At 41.1% G+C, this 13497-nt stretch overlaps 1 protein-coding gene across 1 annotated transcript in view; it reads left to right on the top strand.

Annotated features, from left to right (window-relative positions):
* Positions 1-13497, top strand: part of PEX13 (peroxisomal biogenesis factor 13) — a 31388-nt gene that overhangs the window by 5203 nt on the left and 12688 nt on the right. The window contains exon 2 of the mRNA XM_017849081.1: positions 8159-8853. Within this exon, the coding sequence (XP_017704570.1) occupies positions 8159-8853 (695 nt within the window). The remainder of the gene's footprint in view (positions 1-8158; positions 8854-13497) is intronic.

Raw genomic sequence — 13497 nt, 5'->3', positions numbered from 1 at the left:
CAGCCTGGGTGACATAGCAAAACCCTGTCTCCAAAAAGAAAAAGAATTCTATTCTAATATTGTAAGACTGTTGCATACATTTTCCTAGGTAAAATTGAAGTTTTCTTTCTTTGTACTATTCTGGTTTTGTATCAAAGTTTTATAGCTAGAGAAATTTTTCTGTTGAGTCTATTTTTTTTTTTTTTTGAAAGTGTCTCACTCTGCCACCCACGCTGCAGTGCAGTGGTGAAATCATGGCTCACTGCAGCTTCTACATTCTGGGATTAAGTAGTCCTCTTGCCTCAGCCTCCTGAGTAGCTGGGACTACAGGTGCGTGCCACCATGCCCAACTAATTTTTATATTTTTAGTAGAGATGGGGTTTTGCCATGTTGCCCGGGCTAGTCTCAAACTCCAAGGCTCAAGCAATCCACTCACCTCAGCCTCCCAAAATGCTGGGATTACAGGTGTGAGCCACCTTACCTGGCCTAATTCATTTCTTTGTAGGCAGACTGCCTTCTCCTTAGTAGCCTTGATATGTTTGGTCCTCTAGCTTTATTATATTGTATCCAGGTATGAATATACAGACACATACACACACACATTTATTTTTTTTCCTTCCTGCTCAGTACCCACCATATTCAGTCTGAGGATTCATGTATTTTTTTAATTCAGGAAAATTCTCACCAATTATACCTTTAAATATTATTTTAAGTTTTGTTTGAACACTAGTCTTTACTATCTCTTCTTCTGTTAAGCATTATATCAGGAATAGTGTCTGCTATAAGTAACAGTATCGGACTTACTGTGATTTGGACTATAAAGACATTTATTGTTTAGTTAGCAAGAAGTCTAGAGATCTGCCTTCTCAACATTATCATCAAGGGACCTAAGTTTTTCCTGACTTCCTTTTTTTTTTTCTTTTGTCAGCTCTCTGACTTTTTGGCCATCTCTGTCTTTTGTTTTGTTTGTTTGTTTGTCTTGAAATAAGTTTCACTCTGTCACCAGGCTGGAGTGCGGTGACACAGTCATACCTCACTGCAGCTTCCGCCTCCCAGGGCTCAAGCAGTCCTCCCACCTCAGCCTCCCGAGTGGCTAGGACCACAGGCACATGCCACAATGCCCACCTAATTTTTGTATTTTTTGTAGAGACGGGTTTTCGCCATGTTGCCAAAGCCCATCTTGAACTCCTGGGCTCAACTGATCTTCCCACCTAGGTCTCCCAAAGTGCTGGGCTTACAGGCATGAGCCACAACTCCCTGTCTTATTCTTTGCTCCTTTAAAAAGAACCTTACTGCACCCCCTGTCTGGCTGCTTTCAATTTCTCTGTTTTAGTGTTCAGCAATTTGCTTTGTTAGGCCTCAGTGTGGTTTTCTTTGTATTATTCTGGTGGAATTCATAGGGATACTTGAATCTGACTTTGATGCCTCTCATTAATTCCAGAAAACGTTAAGCCATTATTTCTTTAAATATGGTTTCTATCTATTGTCACTTTACTCCTTTAACTCAACTTGCATATATACCCCATGTGTCACTATACTCTCTGTATCTTACTTTCTTTTCTGTATTTATCCTTCTGTTTCTTATGCTTCATTCTGGGTATTTTCTTCCCGTCTGTTTCTAGTTCACTGATATTTTTCTTTCATTGTGTCTAATCTGGTACTAAACCAGTCATTGAGTTCATAGTTTCAGGTTTTGTTTTGTTTTGTTTTTAGTTGTAGAATCTTCATTTGGTCCTGCTTTATATTATAGTTCCTATTTTCTTCAGGAAAATCCCAATCTTGCCTTTTTTTATTTGAATATATTCAACATAGTTGTTTAAAGTCTCTGCCTAATAACTCTATAATAACTCTATTATCTGGATCCCCTTTGGAGCTCTTTGTATTATCCGAAGTTTCTTTTTTTTTTTTCTGAGACAGAGTCTCACTCTGTTGACCAAGCTGGAGTGCAGTAGCATGATCTCAGCTCACTGCAATCTCTGCCACTCAGGTTCAAGCAATTCTGCCTCAGCATCCCAAGTAGCTGGGATTACAGGTGCCTGCCACTGCACCCAGCTAATTTTTTGTAGTTTTTAATACAGACAGGGTTTCACCATCTTGGCCAGGCTGTTCTTGAACTCCTGACCTCGTGATCCACCCGTAATTTTGTTAATTTTGTTATATAAGCCCCATTATCATTATTATTATTATTATTATTATTATTATTATTATTATTATTAAAATTGAGTCTTGCTCTTTTGCCCAGGCTGGAGTGCAGTGGTACAGTCTTGGCTCACTACAACCCCTGCCTCCCAGGTTCAAGTGATTCTTGTGCTTCAGCCACCTGAGTAGCTGGGATTATAGGCATTCGCCACCACATCTGGCTAGTTTTTATATTTTTAGTAGAGACAGGGTTTCACCATGCTGGACAGGCTGGTCTCGAACTCTTGGATTCAAGTGACCTACCTGCCTCAGCCTCCCAAAGTGGTGGGATTACAGGAGTGAGCCACCATGCCCAGCCAAGCCCATTTATTTTTAAATGAGAGCTGCACATTGTATATAGACAGTTTAATGTGATTTGAGGCCTAGGGATATCTTTCTCTAAAGACTTTTCCCTTTGACCAGAATGTTAGGCCACTAACAATCTAGAATCACTTTAATCCAATAAAGGATTGAGCTGATTTAAAACTTGTTTTTCATTCCTGCCAGAGTTAGTCCATTTCCTATTAACCTTTTTACCCTTTCTACTAGCATATTTCCCTTTTTAAGGTCCCAATCTGAAGTGTGAGGGTTCCCTATGGCCTTCCTCTTTAGGGTTCTGAACTCCAATTTATGTCTCCTTAGCCCAGGGAGTCTGTTAAAATCTCTGCCTAGCTTCTCATTCTGTCAACCATCTCTTCTGGAATTGGTCCTAGTTTCTAGGGAAATATCTCAAAAGATCTGGCTCTCTGGCTTTTTTTTTTCCCTCCTGGATTTTGACTCCAGAATTCCTCAGTGCCTTGTTCTCTAATGTGTAAACAGAATTCTTTTCTATTTCCTACCCTTCTAGTTCAGTGGGAGGGTTAATCTAATTACCTCGACAACCATTACTTAAAGTAGAATTCCCAAGTTCTGTATTTCCAGTCTGCTCCTTAGTGTACAGCAGCTGATTTTCTTCTTGACTGGTAGTTGAAAACGGTTCCTGTGGGTGTGGCCACCTCTTCTTTTTTTCTTTTTTGTTTTTCGAGACGGAGTCTCACTCTGTCACCCAGGCTGGAGTGCAGTGGTGCGATCTCGGCACACCACAACCTTCGCTTCCCTGGTTCAAGCAATTCTCTGCCTCAGCCACCGGAGGAACTGGGATTACAGGCGCCCACCACCACGCCCAGCTAATTTTTGTATTTTTAGTAGAGACAGAGTTTCACCATCTTGGTCAGGCTGGTCCTGAACTCTTGACCTAGTGATCCACCTGCCTCAGCCTCCCAAAGTGCTGGGATTACAGACGCGAGCCACCACACCTGGCCTGTGGCCACCTTTTCTAATATTTCTAATGGAATTTTTAAAAATTTAAATGTTTTATTTCAATTTTATTTCACAGACATTGTTTCATTTCTCTCTCTGATAATTTTTAACATATCTAAAATCATTCCTGAGCTGTTATATAAAATTAGTTTTTTTAATTGGGTTTTATACTTGCTGGTTTTGTTGGCCTTGTTTCTTAGTGTTTTTATTTCTTCATGTGTGTGGCATTTTTGAGATGGTCATTTGGAGTAGTAATTTTAGAGTTCTGTTTTCTCTCCTTTCCCTCTTCCATATTCCCCTCTCTCTATCTAACAGGTTAGGTTTCCTGTTGCCTCTACCTCTTCCCTCTACTTACCACTTAGGTAAGAATCAGGTGTAAAAACAGTGGGTCAGACTGGACATGGTGGCTCACACCTGTAATCTTAGTTCTTTTGGAGGCCAAGGCAGGAGGATTGCTTGAGCCCAGGAGTTGGAAACCAGCCTCTCAAGATGTAATGAGAACCCATCTCTACAAAAAATACCAAAAAAAAAAAAAATTAGCGGGCATGGTGGTGTACTCCTGTAGTCCCAGCTACTTGGGAAGCTGAGGTGGGAGGGATTGCTTGAGTCTAGGAGTTTGAGGTTGCAGTGAGCCTCCAGCCTAGGTGACAGAGCAAGACCGTGTCAAAACAAAACAAAACAAAACAAAACACCATAAAAGCAGTGAATTAGATTAAGGATATCACAGATCAAATCGGTCAGTAGTTCTTTCATTTCCTGGGTTGGAGGCCTTCTCATAGTCCTCTCCCTTTCTCAGTTCTGTAACTTTCTCAAAATAATTAAACTGTCATCAGCAAATTTTATAATCTCTTTGTAGGAGCCAAGGTGACACATCCTCACTCCTGGCCTCAAGCAATGAACTGGTTCCATTCTAATGGAGCTCTTTTCATTTTTGTTACTTCATGGAAGCCTGCATCTTGGCTGTCACTGCCTGTTTACAGAACCAGAATTGAGTAGGCCCGTAGCTTCAGCCCTCCTTACCATGTTACATTTCTGTTTCGTTTCTGTTCCGTAAGTCTGTCTTGTGTTAAATCTAGATAATGTCTGTCTGTCTGTTTTCTCTATTATTGCTTCTACTTTGGAGCAGAACTCCTTAATCAAAGCCTGAATGCGTTACACTATCTGGCCATTCACTAGCTCCTTTTAAATTTTGTTCCATTTTTAAATATTAGATCCAGTAAAAAAAAAAAAAAAAAAAAATAGAGCTCTAGTAGCTTGTTTATAATATTATGATATGTCTAAATTAAAACTTCAGCCTGGATTAGAAAATTACCATTTTGCAGTTCCACATCTAATATTTGTTTCAGGCATGGATGATGAATGGATGCTAAACTATCAAATGAACAGTTGCTGGGGAATAGAATATTTGTGTGGTACCAAACTGTCATCCCATAGATTATATACTAATTACAAAGGGAAAGATACATTTTAATGAAAAGCTCTCATAGTCACCTCCTTAACCAACTAATCAAACTTAGCTTCACAAATAAGGAGGCAATAATATGGCATTTTATGTGCCTCCTAAAGTAATACTGTGTGAAGTAAACAATAGCACTTATGAGTTTTTCTTGCCAAAAAATATTGAACCTGATTCTAATCAAACTGTTAAATGCAATCTTAATTTAATAGGAGGCAAAATAAGAGTACAAGTTAAACAACACTTTGGGGAAACACAAATCTGGGGGTAGGACATTTCTTTTTTTTTTTTGAGACAGAGTCTCACTCTGTTACCCAGACTGGAAGGCAGTGGCTTGATCTCAGCTCACTGCAACCTCCGCCTCCCGGGTTCAAGCTATTATCCTCCCTCAGCCTCCCGAGTAGCTGGGACTACAGGCGCCCACCACCACATCCGGCTAATTTTTGTATTTTTAGTAGAGACAGGGTTTCACCATGTTGGCCAGGCTGGTCTCGAACTCCTAACTTCAGGGGATCCACCTGCCTCGGCCTCCCAAAGTACTGGGATTACAGGCATGAGCCACCACGCCTGGGCTGGGGGTAGGACATTTCTAGAAAAAAACTGGGTTGACTCTTTAGAAGGTCAGGGATATTTGAAAAAGTTGAATTGTTCTAGTTTAGAAAATAAAGGAAACAAAACAACCAAATGCAGTGTGTGAGCCTTAATTGAATTTTTGTTCAAAAAAAAAGTTTTAAAAGATATTTTGACTCATGTAGCACAATAATTTAAAAAGCAGCAATAAAAAGGCTAAGCCACGTGCAATGGCTCATGCCTGTAATCCCAGCACTTTGAGAGGCAGAAGTGGAAGGATTGCTTGAACCCAGGTATTTGAGACCAGCCTGGGCAACAAAGTGGGACCCTCATCTCTACCAAAAAGTTAGCTGGGAGTGGTGGTCTCAGCTGCATAGGAGGCTGAGGCAGAAGAATCACTTGAGCCATGTTTACACCACTGCACTCCAGCCTCAATGACAGAGGGAGACCCTGTCTCCAAAAAAAAGAAGGTGAACTTAAAAGTAGGCAAAGTATCTGAATAGCTATTTCTCCAAATAAGATTGCAAAATGACTAAGTACATGAAAATATGCTCAACATCGTTAGCCGTCAAGAAAATGCAAATTAAAACCACAGTGAAATGCCACTTCATGCCCACTAGGATAGCTATAATGAAAAATATAAGAGCAGATGTGGCCAAGGATGTGGAGAAATTGGAAACCCTCATATATTGGCAAGAATGTAAAATGGTACAGTTGCTTTAGAACACAATCTGGCAGTTCCTCAGAAGGCTAAATGTAGAGTTTCCATATAACCCAGCAAACGTGTCCATACAAAAACTTGTACATAAATGGTCATTGCAGTATTATTTGTAATAGCAAGAAGTAAAAACAGCCCCAATATACATCAACTGATGTGTGAATAAATATAATTTGGCAATAAAAATGAATGAAATACAGTTGGCCTTCCACATCTGGGGATTCAACCAACTGTGGATCAAAAATAGTCAGAAAATAGGCCAGACGTGTTGGCTAACACCTGTAATCCTGACATTTTGGGAGGCCGAGGTGGGAGGATCACTTGAGGCCAGGAGTTGGAGGCTGCAGTGAGCTATGATCATGCCACAACTCTCTAGCCTGGACAACAGAGTGAGACCCTGTCTCTTGAAAAAAAAAAGCAGAAAAAAAAATTGCATCTGTACTGAACATGTACAGACTTTTTTCCTTGTCATTATTTCCTAAACACTACAGTACAACTAATTACATAACATTTACACTGTGTTAGATACTATAATCTAGAGGTGATTTTAAGTATACAGGAGGGTGTGCATAGGTTACATGCAAATAGCATGCTATTTTATATTAGGGACTTGAGCATTCATGAATTTTGGTATCTGAAGGAGGTTTTGAAACCACTCCCCCACAGATACCAAGGGCTGCCTGTACTGATACATGCTATAAAATGGATAAACCCTGGAAACATTATGCTAAGTGAAAGAAGCCGGTCACAAAATACTACATATTGTATGAGTCCATTTACCATAGATCCTCATTATTTGTGGATTCTGTATTTTCAAATTAGTCTGCTCACTAAAATTTATTTGTAATCCCCAAATCAATATTCCTGGCATTTTCCCAGTCATTTGAGGGCAAACATAGATCAGGTAAAAATCTGAGTTGTCCCTCAGCTGACAACTGAGGAACAACCGAGAGACAAAAAAAGCAACACTCTGGTTTCTTATTTCAGCTCTCATGCTGTAAACAGTTGTCCTTATCAAAGTCTGTTTAGTGCCGGGTTTTTTCACATTTTTTAATGGTGATTTTGCTGTCTAAAATGGCCCCCAAGCATAGTGCTGAAGTGATCTCTAGTGTTCCTAAGCACAGGAAGGCTGTAGTGTGCCTTACAGATACAATACAGGTGTTAGATAAGCTTCATTCAGGCATGAGCTATTGTACTGTTGGCCATGAGTTGTTAATGAGTTAACAATATACCTGGAATAAAGTGACTTTAAACAGAAACACATATAAAATAAGTATATGTATTGACTGATTGATGAAAGAAGCAATGATTTGGTATCTGCTGGTTCAGAGTTCACAGTGACTTTACAGAATATAACTATCTTAAATAACGAGAATTAACTATATATGAAATGTCTAGAATAGACAAGTCTAGGTACAGAAAGTAGACTCATGATTGCCAAAGATGGGTGGAGGGGTGGGCAGGAAATGGGGAATACCTGCTGATGAATATGGGGTTTCTTTTGTGAGGTGATGAAAATCTTCTGAATTAAACATGGTGATAGTTACACACCTCTGTGAGTATACTAAAAACTGTTAAATTATAAACTTTAAAATGATGCCTGGGCACAGTGACTCACACCTGTAATCCTAGCACTTTAGGAAACCAAGGCAGTGGATCATTTGAGCCCAGGAGATTGAGACCAGCTGGGCAACATGGGGAAACCCCATCTCTATAAAAAATTAGCCAGGTATGGTAGCATGCGCCTGTAGTCCCAGCTGCTCAGGAGGCTGAGGTGGGAGGATCACTGGAGCCTGGGAGGTTGAGGCTACAGTGAGCTTTGATTGTGCTACTATACTCCAGCCTGGGCAACAGAAGAAGTTGTCATAGCACCAGGTATATAGGAGGTGTTTAATAATTACTTTGAATTGAATTTATTGTATGCTTAAATAACTGTTTTGAATCTTTTTTGGTTTTAGATCTGCTGATTTGGGTCCTACTTTAATGACAAGACCTGGACAACCAGCACTTACCAGAGTGCCCCCACCTATTCTTCCAAGGCCATCACAGCAGACAGGAAGTAGCAGTGTGAACACTTTTAGACCTGCTTACAGTTCATTTTCTTCTGGATATGCTGCCTATGGAAATTCATTTTATGGAAGCTATAGTCCTTATAGTTACGGATATAATGGGCTGGGCTACAACCGCCTCCGTGTAGATGATCTTCCACCCAGTAGATTTGTTCAGCAAGCTGAAGAAAGCAGCAGGGGTGCATTTCAGTCCATCGAAAGTATTGTGCATGCATTTGCCTCTGTCAGTATGATGATGGATGCTACCTTTTCAGCTGTCTATAACAGTTTCAGGGCTGTATTGGATGTAGCAAATCACTTTTCCCGATTGAAAATACATTTTACAAAAGTGTTTTCAGCTTTTGCATTAGTTAGGACTATACGGTATCTTTACAGAAGGTTACAGCGGATGTTAGGTTTAAGAAGAGGCTCTGAGAATGAAGACCTCTGGGCGGAAAGTGAAGGAACTGTGGCATGCCTTGGTGCTGAGGACCAAGCAGCTACCTCAGCAAAGTCATGGCCAATATTCTTGTTCTTTGCTGTTATCCTTGGTGGTCCTTACCTCATTTGGAAACTATTGTCTACTCATAGTGATGAAGTAACAGGTAAGAGAACTGTAAGGGAACAGGTTCAGATACCATATAACAATCTCAAATTTCAAGAATATATTTGTTAGCTTTCTTTATATTTGTTTGTATTTACTGTTTCTGTCCAGTTCTATTTTCAGTTAAGAGCTTCAAAACTGGCAGAGAAATATATAGCAAAAATAGGTTTGCTGATTAATTTATTGTTAGTTCAGTTTAACAGTGCACGTTACCTTACTGTTTACAAGGTACTGAAATTGGTGCTGTGGAGGATACAAAGATACATAGGGCATAATTCCTATCTTCCTAAAATTTGTTGGAAGGGAGGTGGTTTAAAACACATACACAGGTAATTGTAATGAGGCAGAAAATGTGATAAGAAATACGACAAATGGGGAGAGACATAAGATTTCTTGAACCCTTTTTTAATATGCAAGACACTGTGCTAGGTATTTTGTGTATTTTATCTCATTTAATTATTTCAACAACCCAAGCAGATAGGAATTATCCTCATTTTGCAAGTGATAAAACTGAAATCCAGAGAACTCACTTACCCAGGGTCACATCTTTAATAAGGCAGAACTATAAACAAAACCAGGACTGGTTGATGAATGTTATGCTATATTCTCTCAACTAGTAGAAAGTATTAGCTAACTTTAGAAAAGGGAAGCTAACATTTTTGACTGTGGTATCCAGGAAGAAATGGTATCTAAGTTAGATTTTTGAAAGCTAGGCAACCTTTCATCAGTTAGATAAAGAAACAAAAACTGTCAAGCTGATAGACCAGCTTGAACAAAAGTATATAGGCAGAAAATATGAGATTTGTTTGGCGGTTGTCCTATAGTATTGCATTGGATAGTAAGAAATAATGCTGAGAAATTAGGTTGAAAGCTAATAGTAGAAGCTCTTAATTGGCATTATGAGACTTAATCTTTATGTAAGGAATAGATGGTTTTTTGGTAGTTTATGTTTGTGTTTATTTTTAAGCAGACTGTGACATACATGTAAACAATAAGTCAGTCTGAAGTGTTTAAGATAAATCAGTAGAAGTCAAAGCAGGTTGTAATTAGATGGTAAAGTGCATAAAGGATTTGGATTGTGTTCACCTTTGTATTCCTACTGTCTGACCTGCTTGGCACATAGAAGGTACTTAATATTTATTAAATTGGAAACATCAATTATGATACTTTTGTATTAGACTGTTTGAGAGATAATGAAGACCCAAAATAGAGTGTGTGAGAAGCAGGATTCATATAATAGATTCAGTGGATGTAGTTACTGACTAAATGAGATATATAAAGGCAAAGTAGAAATCAAAATGCCCTAGACTTTTAAATTTGGGTTATTAGAGGGATAATGTTTTATTCATTAACTCAATACATATTTGTTGGGTGCCAACTACATACCAAAGAATTCTCAGAGCTAGGGATATAACAATGAATAAAATATATTTTAAAAATCTCTGCCTTTGGCCGGGCGCGGTGGCTCAAGCCTGTAATCCCAGCACTTTGGGAGGCTGAGACGGGTGGATCACAAGGTCAGGAGATCGAGACCATCCTGGCTAACACGGTGAAACCCCGTCTCTACTAAAAAATACAAAAAAAACTAGCCGGGCGAGGTGGCGGGCGCCTGTAGTCCCAGCTACTCGGGAAGCTGAGGCGGGAGAATGGCGTAAACCCGGGAGGCGGAGCTTGCAGTGAGCTGAGATCCGGCCACTGCACTCTAGCCTGGGCGACAGAGCGAGACTCCGTCTCAAAAACAAAAAAAAAAATCTCTGCCTTTGTGGCAATCTAATAGGGAGAAACAGTAAATAAATAAGTAAAATATATAGTAAGCCAGAAGGTAAGTGCTATAGGGGAAAAAACAAAACAGGGAAGAATGTTGGGAGTGTCAGGAGTACAGGAGTAGTAACAGGGGTTGCAGTGCTACGTATAGTCAGAGAATGCCTCCCTGAAGGAATTAAGGGAATAAGTCCTACAGCTGTTTGAAGGAAGAGTGTTTGAGGCATACGGAACAGCAAAAGTGCAGAGGTATTTAAGTGGCATGTCATGGGAACAGGAAGGAGGCCAGTGTGATTGGAGCAAAGTGTTAGTGGCAGGAGATGAAGGGAGTAGATGGTGTAAGTTATAGACATGTGTAAGAACTTTGGCCTTTATTCAAAAATGGGAAGCCACTGGACATTTGTGAGCAAATGCAAATGAGTAATATGACCTGACTTAGGTTTTTTTTTTTTTTGGTGGGGGGGACACAGTGTTGCTCTGTCACCCAGGCTGGAGTGCAGTGGCACAATCTCAGCTCACTGCAACCTCCACTTCTTGGGTTAAAGCAATTCTCCTGCCTCAGCCTCCCAAATAGCTGGAACTACAGGTGTACGCCGCAACACCTGGCTAAGTTTTTGTATTTTAGTAGAGATGGGGTTTCACTGTGTTGCCCCAGCTGGATCTCGAACTCCTGAGCTCAGGCAATCTGCCCACCTCAGCTTCCCAAAGTGCTGGGATTACAGGCATGAGCCACCGCACCCAGCCGATGTAGGTTTTAAAAAGAATACCTTTTTGTGGGCAGTCGCTTCCAAGATAGCCAAATAGGAACAGCTCCGGTCTGCAGCTCCCAGCAAAATCAATGCAGAAAGTGAGTGAGTTCTGCATTTCCAACTAAGGTATCTAGTTCATCTCATTGGGACTGGTTGGACAGTGGGTACAGCCCATGGAGGGCGAGCTGAAGCAGGGCGGGGCATCGCCTCACCCAGGAAGCACAAGGCGTCAGGGGATTTCCCTTTCCTAGCCAAGGGCAGCCATGAGTGACTGTACCTGGAGGAGCGGTACACTGCTGCCCAAATACCATGCTTTTCCCACTGTCCTCACAATCGGCAGACCAGGAGATTTCCTCCTGTGCCTGGCTCAGCAGGTCCCACGCCCACAGAGCCTTGCTCACTGCTAGCACAGCAGTCTGAGATCAACCTGCGATGCTACAGCTTGATGAGGGGAGCAGCATCTGCCATTGCTGAGGTTTGAGTAGCTCACAGTGTCAACAGAGCGTCCGGGAAGTTCGAACTGGGCAGAGCCCACTGCAGCTCAGCAAGGACTATTGCCTCTATAGATTCCACCTCTGTGGGCAGGGTGTAGCTGAACAAAAGGCAGCAGACAGCTTCTGCAGACTTAAACATCCCTGTCTGACAGCTCTGCAGACTTAAACATCCCTGTCTGACAGCTCTGAAGAGAACAGTGGTTCTCTCAGCATGGTGTTCAAGCTTTGAGAGTGGAGACTGACTCCTCAAGCAGGTCCCTGAACCCTGTGTAGCCTGACCGGGAGACACCTCCCAATAGGGACCGACAAACACCTCAAACAGGCAGGTGCCCCTCTGGGACAAAGCTTCCAGAGGAAGGATCAGGCGGCAATATTTGCCATTCTACAGCCTCTGCTGGTGATACCCAGGCAAACAGGGTCCAGAGTGGACCTCCAGCAAACTCCAGCAGACCTGCAGCTGAGGGGCCTGACTGTTAGAAGGAAAACTAACAAACAGAAAGAAATAGCATCAGCGTCAACAAAAAGGACATCCACACCAAAACTCCATCTGTAGGTCGCCAACATCAAAGACCAAAGGTAGATAAAAACCACAAAGATGGGGAGAAACCAGAGCAGAAAAGCTGAAAATTCCAAAAACCAGAGCACCTCTTCTCCAGAGGATCGCAGCTCCTTGCCAGCAAGGGGACAAAACTGGACGGAGAATGAGTTTGACAAGTTGACAGAAGTAGGCTTCTGAAGTTCGGTAATAAACTTCTCCAAGCTAAAGGAGCATGTTCTAACCCATCGCAAGGAAGCTAAAAACCTTGAAAAAAGGTTAGACAAATGGCTAACTAGAATAAACAGTGTAGAGAAGACCTTAAATGACCTGATGGAGCTAAAAACCACAGCACAAGAACTTCGTGACGCACGCACAAGCTTTAATAGCTGATTCCATCAAGTGGAAGAAAGGATATCAGTGATTGAAGATCAAATTAATGAAATAAAATGAGAAGACAAGATTAGAGAAAAGAGTGAAAAGAAACGAACAGAGCCTCCAAGAAATATGGGACTATGTGAAAAGACCAAATTTACATTTGATTGGTATACCAGAAAGTGATGGGGAGAATGAAACCAAGTTAGAAAACACTCTTCAGGATATTATCCAGGAGAACTTCCCTAACTAGCAAGGCAGGCCAACATTCAAATTTGGGAAATACACAGAACACCACGAAGATACTCCTCAAGAAGAGCAACCCCAAGACACATAATTGTCAGATTCACCAAGGTTGAAATGAAGGAAAGAATGCTAAGGGCAGCCAGAGAGAAAGACCGGGTTACCCACAAAAGGAAGCCCATCAGACTAACAGCAGCTCTCGGCAGAAACCCTACAAGCCAGAAGACAGTGTGGGCCAATATTCAACATTCTTAAAGAAAAGAATTTTCAGCCCAGAATCTCATATCCAGCCAAACTAAGCTTCATAAGTGAAGGAGAAATAAATTCCTTTACAGACAAGCAAATGCTGAGAGATTTTGTCACCACCAGGCCTGCCTTACAAGAGCTCCTGAAGGAAGCACTAAACATGGAAAGAAACAACTGATACCAGCCACTGCAAAAACTTGCCAAATTGTTTTTGTTGTTGTTGTTGTTGTTTTTTTTTTTTT

The sequence above is a fragment of the Rhinopithecus bieti genome, unplaced genomic scaffold (assembly GCF_001698545.2).
Source record: "Rhinopithecus bieti isolate Rb0 unplaced genomic scaffold, ASM169854v2 scaffold_30775, whole genome shotgun sequence".
Lineage (NCBI taxonomy): Eukaryota > Metazoa > Chordata > Mammalia > Primates > Cercopithecidae > Rhinopithecus > Rhinopithecus bieti.
This window is presented reverse-complemented; position numbering and strand designations above follow the sequence as displayed.